The sequence below is a fragment of the Cinclus cinclus genome, chromosome 2, assembly GCF_963662255.1.
Source record: "Cinclus cinclus chromosome 2, bCinCin1.1, whole genome shotgun sequence".
In the NCBI taxonomy this organism is placed as follows: domain Eukaryota; kingdom Metazoa; phylum Chordata; class Aves; order Passeriformes; family Cinclidae; genus Cinclus; species Cinclus cinclus.
Window position 1 is genome coordinate 6,419,031 of NC_085047.1, and position 12,863 is coordinate 6,431,893.

General features: G+C 37.4%; 1 protein-coding gene across 3 annotated transcripts in view; it reads right to left on the reverse strand.

Annotated features, from left to right (window-relative positions):
* CADM2 (cell adhesion molecule 2) overlaps positions 1 to 12,863 on the reverse strand; it is a 159,275-nt gene that overhangs the window by 49,122 nt on the left and 97,290 nt on the right. For all 3 annotated transcript variants that reach the window (XM_062515335.1, XM_062515336.1, XM_062515334.1), the window contains exon 5: positions 10,157 to 10,335. In XM_062515335.1, coding sequence (XP_062371319.1) covers positions 10,157 to 10,335 — 179 coding nt within the window. The remainder of the gene's footprint in view (positions 1 to 10,156; positions 10,336 to 12,863) is intronic.

Here is a 12,863-nt window from a genome sequence, read left to right on the forward strand (position 1 = left end):
TGAGGCTCATTTTAGTACTCTGATTAAAAAAAAAAACAAACAAACAAACAAAAAAAAAAACAAAATCAAAACCTCTCAAAACTGCATTTTAAAAAGTAGTTGTCCTTATACCTGTAGTGCCAATTTCACTGCATTCATGACAAACTGTTACCACAAAAGCCACCAAACATCTTGTATGAATACAGCCAGCACAATTTTCCCCAGAAACACACCATTCTATCAATATTAATATGGTGTTCTAGGCCCATTGCCACTGCTTAAAAATCACATTAAGGCTGTGATGTTCATTTTTATTCTTTTTAAGTAAGCAGACAACCCATATTTCCTTGTTTTTTCCAAGCTGTAAAATAGGAGTATTCAAAATTAAATGAAATAAAGTACCAGCAGCTGGCCCTTGAAAACCTATAAGGAAAAGCTAATGCACAATACAAATTCAGACACCAGCAGCCTTGAACAAAGATGACAGCTTTCTCAGAATGACACTTGACTCTTTCTGCACACACATACACAAAAAACAAAATTTCAAAAAGCTCAGCCAGAACTGCACCGAAAAGAAAGAAGGTAAAGATAATTTTCCAAAATTTCCTCATTTAAGGACATGTGTTGAAACTAAATGGAGGTAAACAGATTGTTGATCTCTATTTTATTACAGTTGCTACTTTTATTTCTCCGAGAAATTCAGGGCAAATCACTGAAGTTGCTTAAACAACTCCAAACTCAGAGCAATAATTCTAAGGTTAGTAAAGAGAGATAACAGGGACTGTCATTTATTTCAAATAAGTTTATTTCAAAATAAAATCAAAGGGTTCCAACACTAATCTGAAACACTTTTTCACAGTGGGATTGCTATATTTTATTAAAAATCACCTTGGGAAAGTGACTGGCACTGTGAAACCTAAAACATAGATTTTTGCACTTCATTGCACAGTCTCTGACTAATACACTTAATTCTCACATTCCTATCACCAAAGTACACTACCTGAGAAAATAAGGCCCTATCTTTCCAGCTGTCAACCTTTTATGCTCGGGGGTTTTTTTTTGGGTTTTGAGATTTTTTTTTTTGTCCTCAAAAAGAGTTCTATACATACAGTTGAATTCCTTCCATGATTCTTTGGCTTTGTATAATGCATAGCTATGAATGGTGGGATCCATGCAATACTGTCAAGACTTAATTTTGCTAAAATTACCCAGCTTCCCTTCAGGCTGGCAGATATTTAGTACCTCAATTATGATGCTATCAAGCAGGATAGTTCACCAGTGAAAATCACAGGGTTTTTTTTAATAAAGAATGCTTGATCATATCTGCTAATTTATTTTAAACAAAGTGATCCACAAAGCAGTGCAAAGAGATTTCAGTTCCTGCTCCAAAATGATGAAAGCCATCCAGAGCTCTCCTCCATCAAGCACTTCAACATACCAGCAACATCCCTCAATCCTCCCTGTTTCCCACCAATCAAGGGTTGGGAAAACTGCAGAAAATGTAAACTACAAAACCCCTGGGGGAAAAAATAAACCCAGTGATGCAATGACCCACAGCAATATCTGAAGAATAAACACTTTGGCCAGTCCTTGAGTTTTTTCCCCTGCCAAACGTTCTTCTGTCCTTCCTACTCTTTAGATTTTCTTTTTTTCCTTTTTTTTGTTTCTACACTTGCCATGAGGATTAATAAGCACAGTTTCAGCTGGAAGATAAATATGCCTCAGGTATGAGGCAATCAAGGAAAACAACTATTTTCTTCAAGGGAGTAAACAAGCTGTGGGGATAGAAGGGAAGGGTCTGACTGAAAATTGTTAAAATTGTTGGGGTCCCTGTCACAAATGACACATCAGCTTGCACCACATATCTGGAGATCTCTTCCTAAGCACCTGCCAGAAAAGTTCCTTCACATGGGATTAGAACACTCTCAGTGCCTGTGAGGGAACCACAGGCTGGCAAAAGAAGTCAGGGCATTCTGGGACATGCTCACATGGCAGATTCCAAACTTCATCAGCTTTGGTAGTAATGGTTTTAATTTTTTTTTTTTTTTTTTTTCCTCCTTGAATAGAAGGATGTTTTTGAGATGCATCCTTACTGTCCTCCTGGTTATTTTTGCTGTCTGCTCCCCTTTCTGTGGGAATCATAGAGAAAGACTGATGCCAGGAGGTTTTTGTGAAAACTGCCAAAACACTCTGGAATCTTTGAGACAAAGCAAAGTGATTCATGTTTAAGGCATAACAAATCAGAGTAAGATCCAATGCAGAAAGGCTATGACAGGATTCAGTAATAAAAAAATGTGACTTTCATTACAAAGCTAAGAGAATTGATTGTATTGCATCAAGAATTCAAGCAGTTAAGAGTTAGGAAAAGCAGTTTTTGATTGCAGCAGAGAGGATTCCATTTTAGAGGAGAGGCTAAAGACATGTTAGATCCCAGCACATATTTAGATTGAACCTATGCTGTGAAGAGTGATGTTAGGAAGAGTTCTGAGTTTTGTTCAGGAATATTTAAAATTATTGTCAGTTTGAATACTGAAATAATTAAATACTGAAAGCAAGTGGAGAAATACCATATTTGCCTAAAGAAAAATGTCAATTAATGTAAGAAACATTTTATTGAATATTTTTCCTTTATATAATGTAGAAACACAGGCTAAGATGAACTCCAGAAAAATTTGCCAAGTATTTAATAATTAGGTAATTAAATAGCAAAAATAGAATAATAAGTACTAATATATATTAATACAAAGTTATGGATGTTAGAAATATTAGTGATTTGAGATAAGCCAATTACCTACTTCTCTCTGAGCCTCCATGCTCATCTTCATACAGGATCAGATGCCTCAGTTACAAAAGTTCTCAAAGCTCTAAGAGAGATCTCTAAGAGAGCTGCATATTCTTTGCAGAAGCTTTTCTCTACCCCTCTCAGCCTCCAAGGCATTCACATCTATCTCCAAGAGGATTCACCATCTCAGCTGGAGCAAAGCACATTTCTGATGTATTACCTGGTATGACCCGTGGTCATTTTAAGCAATATCACTTAGATAATGTTCTATTTTCTTTCCTGAATGGAGCGAAACACTGAGGAAACTTTTCTCAAAAGAAAAGTGAGTTATGGAAGCACCACATGAGAAAGACAGAGACAGGACGCCCTTATCTGCATTCCACCACCTCATGGTGCAAGAAAGGCTTCAGTTTAGAAAAATCACTAAGCCACTTAATATTGTCTTTATGGTTTGAGTTTCCTGAATAACAAATGATTGGGATGGAAACAAAAGATCATTAACAACTTTTAGACTATAACTTTATCATCAGTCTCAAGTGAAATCACTGAGTTAATATTTTCTTCATGAAGATTGCATATGATGTTCATAGACGTGGCAATTTTACAAGCTGGCATCTTAAAAAAAAAAAGAGGGCAAATTGAAGTTAAGTTTAGGAAAATTAGGGGTATAAACAATAGCAAAGGGTAAAAAATTAGAGAGCAATCTTTGCTACTGCAGCAAATTAGTGATAATAAAGTCAACAGTAGTGAAGGTCAATTAAAACACTCAAAAAAGAAAGAATTTTTTTTTCCAGAAATCCTATTAGAACTATCATATCAATATCAGAATTATCACACTAGTAATATGTGAATAAATAAAATCAAGTATTTTAAGAGCTGTGCATTATTAGAGACATTATCCAAAACCAGAGGTGTTATGTAACAAAATAATTTTTAAATTTTTCTTTTATGAGAAACAATATTTTAATGTAAAAATGTAGAAGCGCCAAACATACGGCCCAAAAGTGTTAGTGAGGTTTGGAATGTTATTTTCTTGACCTATCCAACATACTTTTAGTCTTATCTGGAAAAGAAATTTGTATCTTATTTTTCTGAAGTCACCATAAATGAAGAAAGATCAGTTCATACAGCTCAACTATACACCCCACTATTCAAGTATTTATCAACAAAAAGCAATTTCAAAGTAGCTGCCTTGAGAGTGTTCAGGGATAATAGCTGGACAATTCATCCATAAAATTAAGCCAACAACTCCACCACAAGTTTCTTGACAGACTTCTCATACCTGAAAATATCAACTAAACACTATTCTTCTTCAGCCCAATAACAAAAAGTCTGTTGCACAATTCCTTAAGACATCTCACTGCAGAAAATTCATCTGCATTGTGCTTTGAAGTCTGGACCACCTCTTCCAGCCCAACCAGAAGTCTTCTGGAAAAGTCAGCCTTAATGTCGTGGTAATGATTTAATGCCTTAATGTCCTTTTACAACACTGATGTAAAATTAGAGTATTTCAACACAGTTTGAAGGGCTGTGCTTTGAAGAAGATAGCTTAGGGGGAAGGAAGGCTTTTGAGACTGAGCAAGTACTCATGAGCATGCTTTTATATATTTATTTTCCAACTGAAAGCCCAGGATCCTTTTTTTCTTCAAGTTAACTTTTGTACTTTTTAATTTATTTTTACTCCATATAAAATGGGAATAGGAAAAAAAAATTCACCTTTGTTTTAAGGACTCAATACCTCTTTCTTTTAATTCAAACAAAGACACAACAAAGAAAAATCTCAAAACTAAAAGGCCCACATAGTCACATATAGTGAATTTCTAATTAAGTCCTAACAAGTCTTTTGAGTCTCATTCTTGGTATACCTTGATTGCTTCAAGAGCAACACTGAGGTCATCCACCAAATCTACCCATTATTGCAGCTATAAATGTTATTATTGGTACATCACACCATGGCTCTGCTCAATTCTCTTTTCACAAAGCCCAAGCTTTGTTCACATGAAGGCAAGATGTTCCCACAGGCAAAGGAAGACTTTACTCTGAGGTGTGTGTGTGTGTGTGCAAATGAGACACTTCAACTCAGAAAACTTTAAAGGAGAAAACTTTTAAATATGTCCAGTCACCTCAACTTGTAGGATCTTACCACCAAGACACAGAGCAGCCGAGATTATTGATGAGTGTGCTTCTCTCCAAGGATACTGCTTCCTTTCTTTCCTAAAATTTTTACATGGTTTTTGTTATATGTTTATAAAGATAAGGTGTCCAAAAATTGCTGCACAATTTACTGGAGGTCTATGGTGAAAATATTTGCAAAGTGAGAGATCTATCGCCTAGAATTTTCTTAATTCAAAACTAAGCTTCATTTTGAAAGAAAGCAGAATAGATCCTCACCTTCTCAGGTTTTTTTTTCAATTTTCTGCTCTATTCAGTTTCTACCTTTATAGAGAGATATGCACAAGTGAGTTAGAGAAATAAAGGAAAGAGAAGGCCCCCTATGAGGACATCAAAATAGAAATGAAATGTAATATAAAATATGATTGCGGGCAAATGAACTGACAAATACATAATAATACATAACAGATAGAGGTAGAAGAGTTTGTTCAATCTCATGTGTTTTGGATTTCACAGAATTTCCACCAATTAAAAAAAAACAAAAACAAAAACAAAAACAAAAGAAAACCCCCAAAAAACCCCAGCTTTTACAGATGTACAAGTGCATGGTGATGGAATTATTGTTCGGCACAGAAAGCAAATCTCTATACATATATTTAGAGGTAGGGTTTAATAAACTAAGGTATCAGTTTGGAATAGTGCTGTTCCAGATATGCAGAACAGTCAGTCACAGAGATTTAAAAGTAGACCAAAAATGAAGCAAAAATGGGGGGGGGGGGGGGGGGGAAACGACCATGAAAGAAGGACAATGGATATATGGGAGAGAATTCCAAGAAATGCAGAGTTTAAGATCACAGTTAATGAGAAGTAGAGACCAATGGAGAAATACTTGAGAATCTCTTGAAGGAAAGCAGCAAATATAATTTTAAATGCAAACTTCCAGCACAAACAGCAGAAGAGGCCAAATAGCTTGTAAAGGTGGAAAGTGAAGAAGACATCAAGCACCAGGCTTGAACAAACAAAAGAGAATACTTTTCCCTCAAAGCACATAACTAAATTCAGAATCCTGTTGCCACAGGTTACTGTGGAAGCTAAGATGACAAATGTTTTGAAATGGGACTGGACAAGCAGGTGGAATATAAATAATGCTATAGTTAGAAACAGTGTAGTGGGACTTCTGGTCTTACACATTGTAGGAGCTCTTCTGTTCAGAAGCACATTTCAAAACACTAATGAGGTTGTAACTTGGTCTTTAAGTTGCCCTTGTTGCCCAAGGGAAAACAAAAAAATAAGAGAGGCTGAAGACAAAGGAATATGTCATGCCACATTTTATTCTTCAGAGATCCTAAGTAACTGGCCCAAATGCTTTCCTAGCTAAAATTTGGGCAGTAAGAACTGCCCTGACCATCCACAGATGCCGATTCACGTTCATTTCTGTACTGCTCTTCCAGATAACTGCTGCACAGCACATTATCTATAGCTCTGAATATTTCAATTAATTTAATGCCTGGCTGTTGGCATATCAGGATACCTCACCAAGGTGCTCTGTTTCAAACGGGGCTGCAGATTATGAACTGCTGCTGTTGTTTCCATTAAGGACGTTTCTCATTGGTGTGGACTTCTGTCACTCCAAGGCAGTGTTGAACTGAATCTTTGGCAGCGACACCCAGAGGCTGTGGACTACTCCTCCAATCACAGCAGCTGTGTCTTCAGGTTGATCATGATGGAACACCACCTTCCTCAACCCCAGCTAAATCACTGCAGTTATTACCAGAGCTCTGCAAGCAGAGTCTGTGCTCTTTTGGGTTGAGCAACAAGAGTTTGACAGTTTGCTCTGTTGGCTGGTGATTAATGACTAGTATTTGGACAAAGGTAAACAAAAATTCTTAATAAATTGGAAGAGAGTGAAAATTGCCTGGGGCCCATTACCAAAGAAAGGGTGTAATACATCTAGCCAGAATGTGCACTTCTAAAGCACTAAGCTTGCCAATTAGAATACAGAAATGACAACAGCTACAAGCATTAAAGCTTGTGCCTTTGTTACTGCATGAAACAAATGTTTGAGCAAACTGCATGTCTTGCCTTTGTGCTTCTTCCTATAAACTCTGACTTTGTACCCACCTTCCTGCGTCCCAGAGTATATTTGACATTTATTATTAATAATAAATGTTAAGAAAAATGAAATTAGCAGTCACATTGATTTGGCAAAGCAGCATGAGCATATTTAATAGCCCAAGCCTTTAACCTTATTCAAATAGATTCAATTTCTCTGAAGCCTGGTTTCTTTAATTATACAAAAAAAAACAAAAAAAAAAAAAAAAACAAAAACCAAACAATAACAATTTTTATGTTGTCAGATACTAATTGTATTGGACAGATTTCCATCCATCTGCTTGCAGCAATATTTATTTTCTCTGCCATCACTTAACATCAAAACACTATTACCTCATCATCACCACTCACACTAGAAAAAAATACTACTCTTCTGTATAATTTTGTGTTTAGGTTGGTCCAGTTAAAGACATGAGACATTCTTTGCTTGGTTTGTATAATTAATATGTATAAATGCTTTGCTTGCACCTAATCTCTAATTATGATAAACTATATATTCCATTTTTAATTAATGTTCTCTCTATGCTAAATCTACCTAAATCTTCTCTGAGTTAGGAAGATAACCTAAAAATTGAGAGAATTTGTAGATTCAGCATCACTGAGAGGGAGAATTCTTAGGGGGAGAAACAAAAAAGGAGAGAAGCAGAAGAAGCTCTTACACCATTAACACACAGTAAGAGATAAAAATCTGGTGAAGTGAAAAAAGAAAGCAATAAAATGTATGGAAGTCACAGGGCATATTAGAAAAGGAAAGCTTTGATTCATGTTGCCCTTCCCTGCCTCTGCAGAGGATGCCTTCCACTGATGTCCCTGTTTCCTCACACGAGCTCATGTGGGAAATCTGGCATGTACCTTGTCTTAGAGACCTGATATTCAAGGTAAGAAGTCATATGATTAATGAGCTCTAACAAAGGAGTAGGGCAAAAAATTACATCAACATGTTAAGCACAGGGGAAGGGATGAGAAATCAAAGGATGCTTCCAGATATATTTAGGAAGATAAAAAAAAAAAATACACCCCTCTATTAAATAGAATGATGCATCTCAGAAAATGATAAAAAGTAGGTTTTCTAGCCCCCAGAGAGAGAGAGAAAAAATACTGCATAATTTTAGGAGGATTATGGTTCACTAGAGACATTCATGAATATAATGAGCTAAAGAAGGGGTAAGACTGCTTAAATTTATCTATACAACTGATTGTGCCACACTTGATAAAATAATTGTGTCAGTCTCCTTTGTACTTAAAATAAACCTTACAACTCTGAACCCTGGTAAGTTGTTAAGTAAAACACCATCTCATGCTCTGTCACATAACTCTGATTGTTTCAGAAACCGGGGAGGAATCTGACATTTACCTTCTCTAGTTCCAGCGCTGGAATTGCAGAAATGCAATTAGGAAAACTCAGGTACTCATAACAGGAAAGGTCAGCAATGAGCGAGCTAAACCTGATAACATGCCTAATGTGCTGCCAAACATAACAGAATGCCTCCCTGATAATGAATGATTTTACAGACTGCCAGGAAGTTGATGCAAGATAATCAGATCAACACGGGACACACCACTGTGCAAGAGTGGGAATGGTGAAATATTCTCTGATGGAGTACTATTGCAAAGTCACTGCTGATGGAATAAAGATCCCCCGTTATAAAAGGCCATATTTTCAGAAATAATCACACAAATAAATTGGGCAGAAAACACAAATGACAGAAGTTTCAACATATGGTAAGTGCAGAAGCCATTACCTCATCAAAGGCAGAGCACTTTGTGCCTGCAGCCAACAACCACCGCACCACTGCCTCTGGGATGCAAAAGAGATTTTTTTTTCTTTTCCTCTTCTTGTAGCAGGCAATATAAATAGAGGTTAGAGGGTTTCGTTTTTCTGTTTGCCTTTAGCACAGAAATACTCACGCAGCAGTACAGGCTCTGTGTTCCTCACGCAAAGATCTCCTCCTTATTTGTGTCACTAATCCTACATAAACTAATGGTGAACTTGAAGAAAAAATGAAAAAGAACCCAAGTGTTTCTTTTGATAAATGACATTTCATCAACAGTGCCGATAAATATCTCATTACTGAAAGCAGCACTTACTAGAAGTTTTATGCCAAATTCCTAGAAAATAATTTCTGATACAACAACCAAGGAAATGTATATTTGTTGTAACTGAGTTCATCGTGAGCAAATAAAATCTACATAATTCTCTTGTCTATTTAAAGACTAACATTTTCATTAGATTTTTTAAATTTTATTTGTTGTAGTTATAAAAAATTGCATTTTAAAAAAGCAGAGGGAAAAAAAAGTACCATAGTGAATTAAAGTGGAGGTTCTGCCTCTATATTCTCTTATATTAAAATTCAAATTATGGAAATCATAACCTTCCAGGAATTACCTGTGATAACATCACAGGTACATCATGTTTTGAGACTCCTAGATCCAATTTGCCAGGCTGTATTAAAGGAAAAGGCTAATTTTACATTATAGTTTCCCCTACAACTGAGTTATATCAATCTATTTCACAATCAATGTAGAAGGCAGGTGCTTTTTTCACATGACACATATTGCTGCCTAATTTACTGCGGGGAAAAATCCCAAGAACTGTAATTTAATGTGAGCCTTCCTACTTTGCCATTTTATTGGAAGTAGTATAATGCATTTAGGGCATGACACAGTTTTGAGGTCTGACTATAATGATGAGCCAGGTGATATCAGCTAACTTATAGGAGCTGGATTTTCTCAGCAGCTGTAACTTGTGTGAAGTATCCGATGTCCCGTCTTTGGTAGTCTATTGAAATCGAAGCAGAAAACCTCAAGTACACATCTGTATGATTATTTCTCTTCATATATCCCTTTGTAACCAGCTTTTTCTGAACAGCTGGGCCTGAGGCAAGTATTTTTGAAACCCACACACCGCAAAAAATTTTTAGAGGTGCTTACTTAGCAAAAAGTTCCCAGTATAAGTGAATAAATTTTGTTTAAACCATAAGAAGAGAGGCATGCCAATAAAAAGACAATAAAAAAGAAAGACACCCCCCACAGCTAGACGATAGCATCAATAAAAGTGCAATTACACTTCCAAATTTTCTTGCTGTTCTTTCCATAATGATCACAAGCACCTGATTGTATCAGCCAGAGATGTTAAATATGCATAGAATGCAGTGAGGAGAGCACACTCACCATGTACTATCAGGACATATTCTGTGCTGTTTCGGCCAATGGGATTTTTCGCTTCACATCGGTACGTGCCATTGTCTGTTTTGTTTAGGAAGCTGATGCTTAGAACCCTGCCATTGACAACCATTCTCTCTGGATCTGGTAGTTCTCCACCATCCTTTGTCCACAGTACTGGTTCTGGCCTGTTGGGTCAAAGTAAGGCATTTATTTAGACAGGTGAAACATGTACAACATATGCAACATGTACATCAGAAACAGCAGCATCAGCAACCTATGAATATCCACCTACCACACCAAGAATATTTGAATCACTGGATCTAATGAAGTGTCACTGTTACAACCTTGCCATCCTGGATGTGAACTGCTAAAGAAAGTGAAAGAACAAGCAGAGAAATAAGAAAAATACAAATAAAAAAGGAAGCAGAATGGTACTGCAATAGGCCAAGATCTTTCCTAAATTAAAATAATAGTCCTCATGAGGTTTCAGGGCCCACAGATGCTTGGCAAGCTAAGTGCAAATAGGATGATGGGGGTGTAAGTAGTTTGTAAATGGATTCTTAAATTAATTAGGCCATTCATTTTCACAAGTGAACTTGAGTGCACCAAGTATTTTTTCCTGAACCAGATGCATCAGTCCCAAAGTAGTACGTGTTGCGCACAACCTAAACTCGTTTCTCTTGCTGCATTGTGTCAGAGCCCATCCCTTTTTTCACCTTTTCTTCATCCTTCCCTTAAATAATTCTTTGTTTCACGTTACCACAAGCAATGTAAGATTTAACTTGAAATCCTGGATTTTCTTCTCTTTGTGAAACCTCTCCTCTTTTGCCTGACGCACTCACATCAAACAGGCCAAAGGCAATGCCCTGGCAGTGAGAATCCTCTCGGCAAGGTAAGGGCACCACAGAGAAGGGAACTGGCAGTCCTGAAGGTTCACACACATCTTCCCACTGGCAAGGCACACCCAAGTCCTTCCCAGAGACTCTCAAGGAGCTCCACAGTCCAGGAGATCTGCCTAACAGACAGCACAATGCATGCACTATTGGCATGCAGCCCTTACTTGCATGTACACAAGATATACTTTCAAATTTACATGAAGCAAATCACCAAGAAGACAGGCTTGTAACTGGGAATGAAAGGTTGTTTTACTGAATCTTGTCTATGTAACAAGCAGACAGAGCATCTCAGGCCCTTTTACAGCAGTCACTTCAGCAGGATATTCACAGCCTGGGGATTCAATGCTACCTTGCCTGTAGCTTTGTGCAGTATAAGCCACATACCAGTCTCGATCCAGACGTGCCAGTTGCACAACTCAGTAATAAACCAAAATAAAACACAATGTTATAAAATTAGCAGTTGCCAGGTTAGTCGCTAGTTGTACTCAAGGAACACTTAATTTCACTAATTTGAAGCAGGTGTTTAAAGCCTATTAGATATAATAAGTGCTAAGAAAAAGAATTAAGCCTAAATACTTAAGGAAAAACATTTAGCCAAAATGCAGCCTCATAAACAGAAAAATGGTTGTAATGACATGATTTTCTTTTGAGTTAGGCAACACATGTAAACAGAGGGAGTTTTTCTGAAATGCACTTCTATAAAATTCAAATTAGTCTTTAAAGAAAAATATTGATTCTGAAATATAATAGATTTACACACATTTTAGTAATATTTTGGAAGGCACTGTTAAAATGTTGTAGAATTTAGTACTTAGACTGGCTATTCCCCAAAGTTTTGATTTTTTCCAGATTATATGCTCAGAGAACAAAAGCAAGGATTAAGAACTGATGGTGTGATGGGCCTTACATATGCCTTACCAGAAATATGTCTTAATGCTTTTCCTAAGTTTATTTTCATGAACTGGTATCCACTCACACATGATACACAACACACACACTTCCATTTCTGTTTAATGCAAGCAGGGAATCCAGATGTCCATGCTGGTGTAGAAACATTGCCCTACAGAGTTTCCAGCATTAAGGTGTGATTTGCTTGATACGTTAAGGTGGATTTGTTCAATTTTCCAGCCAACTCTGCATTGTTTCCCATTTACCAGCTTACTGTGGATCTGTAATCCCAGGAGTGGAGACTCCGAAACACTTCTGCTACAATGTGCACCATTACCTGCATAAATGGTGTGTTAAAGCAACTTCTGTGCAGTGGTAATTTATGGAACTTAGGTTTTAAATTGAAACTAGATGGCATATCCTAGGGGAAAACCTATAGGATAACAAATAAGTATGAAATGGAGCCGTATATATAAATTATTCAGGGAGCTCTGTCACATTGTAATACACCAACTCCAGACTTATACAGAGCACTTAGCTGTGGTTGCAAAATGATGTGTGACAGAAAAGCCAGGGCTTAGAGAGAGGCAGATCTGCATTCCCTGGGTGCTGGGGAAGCTGCTAGTCAGGAGTGGATATGGAGGCATCCCGTGCTGTGCTTGTGGCAGCAGCAGGGGCAGCAGGGCCATTGCCAACACATCCTGGTGGCCAGGCACAGCCCTCCCAACCCCTCACTGCTCTCGGGCACGGTGGTGCCTAAAGCAGCAGTTCTGTCACAGCCACAGAATTCAGTTCTGCCTGTACTGCTGGGAAGCTTTGAGACATCTGGTCAGAACGACTCACTGGTCAGGCAGAAGTGAGCTAAGAGCAGGAGGCGTGCTCGGGCACCCATCACGCCGCTGTGGTCAGCAACAGGGGGATGCTGCTTT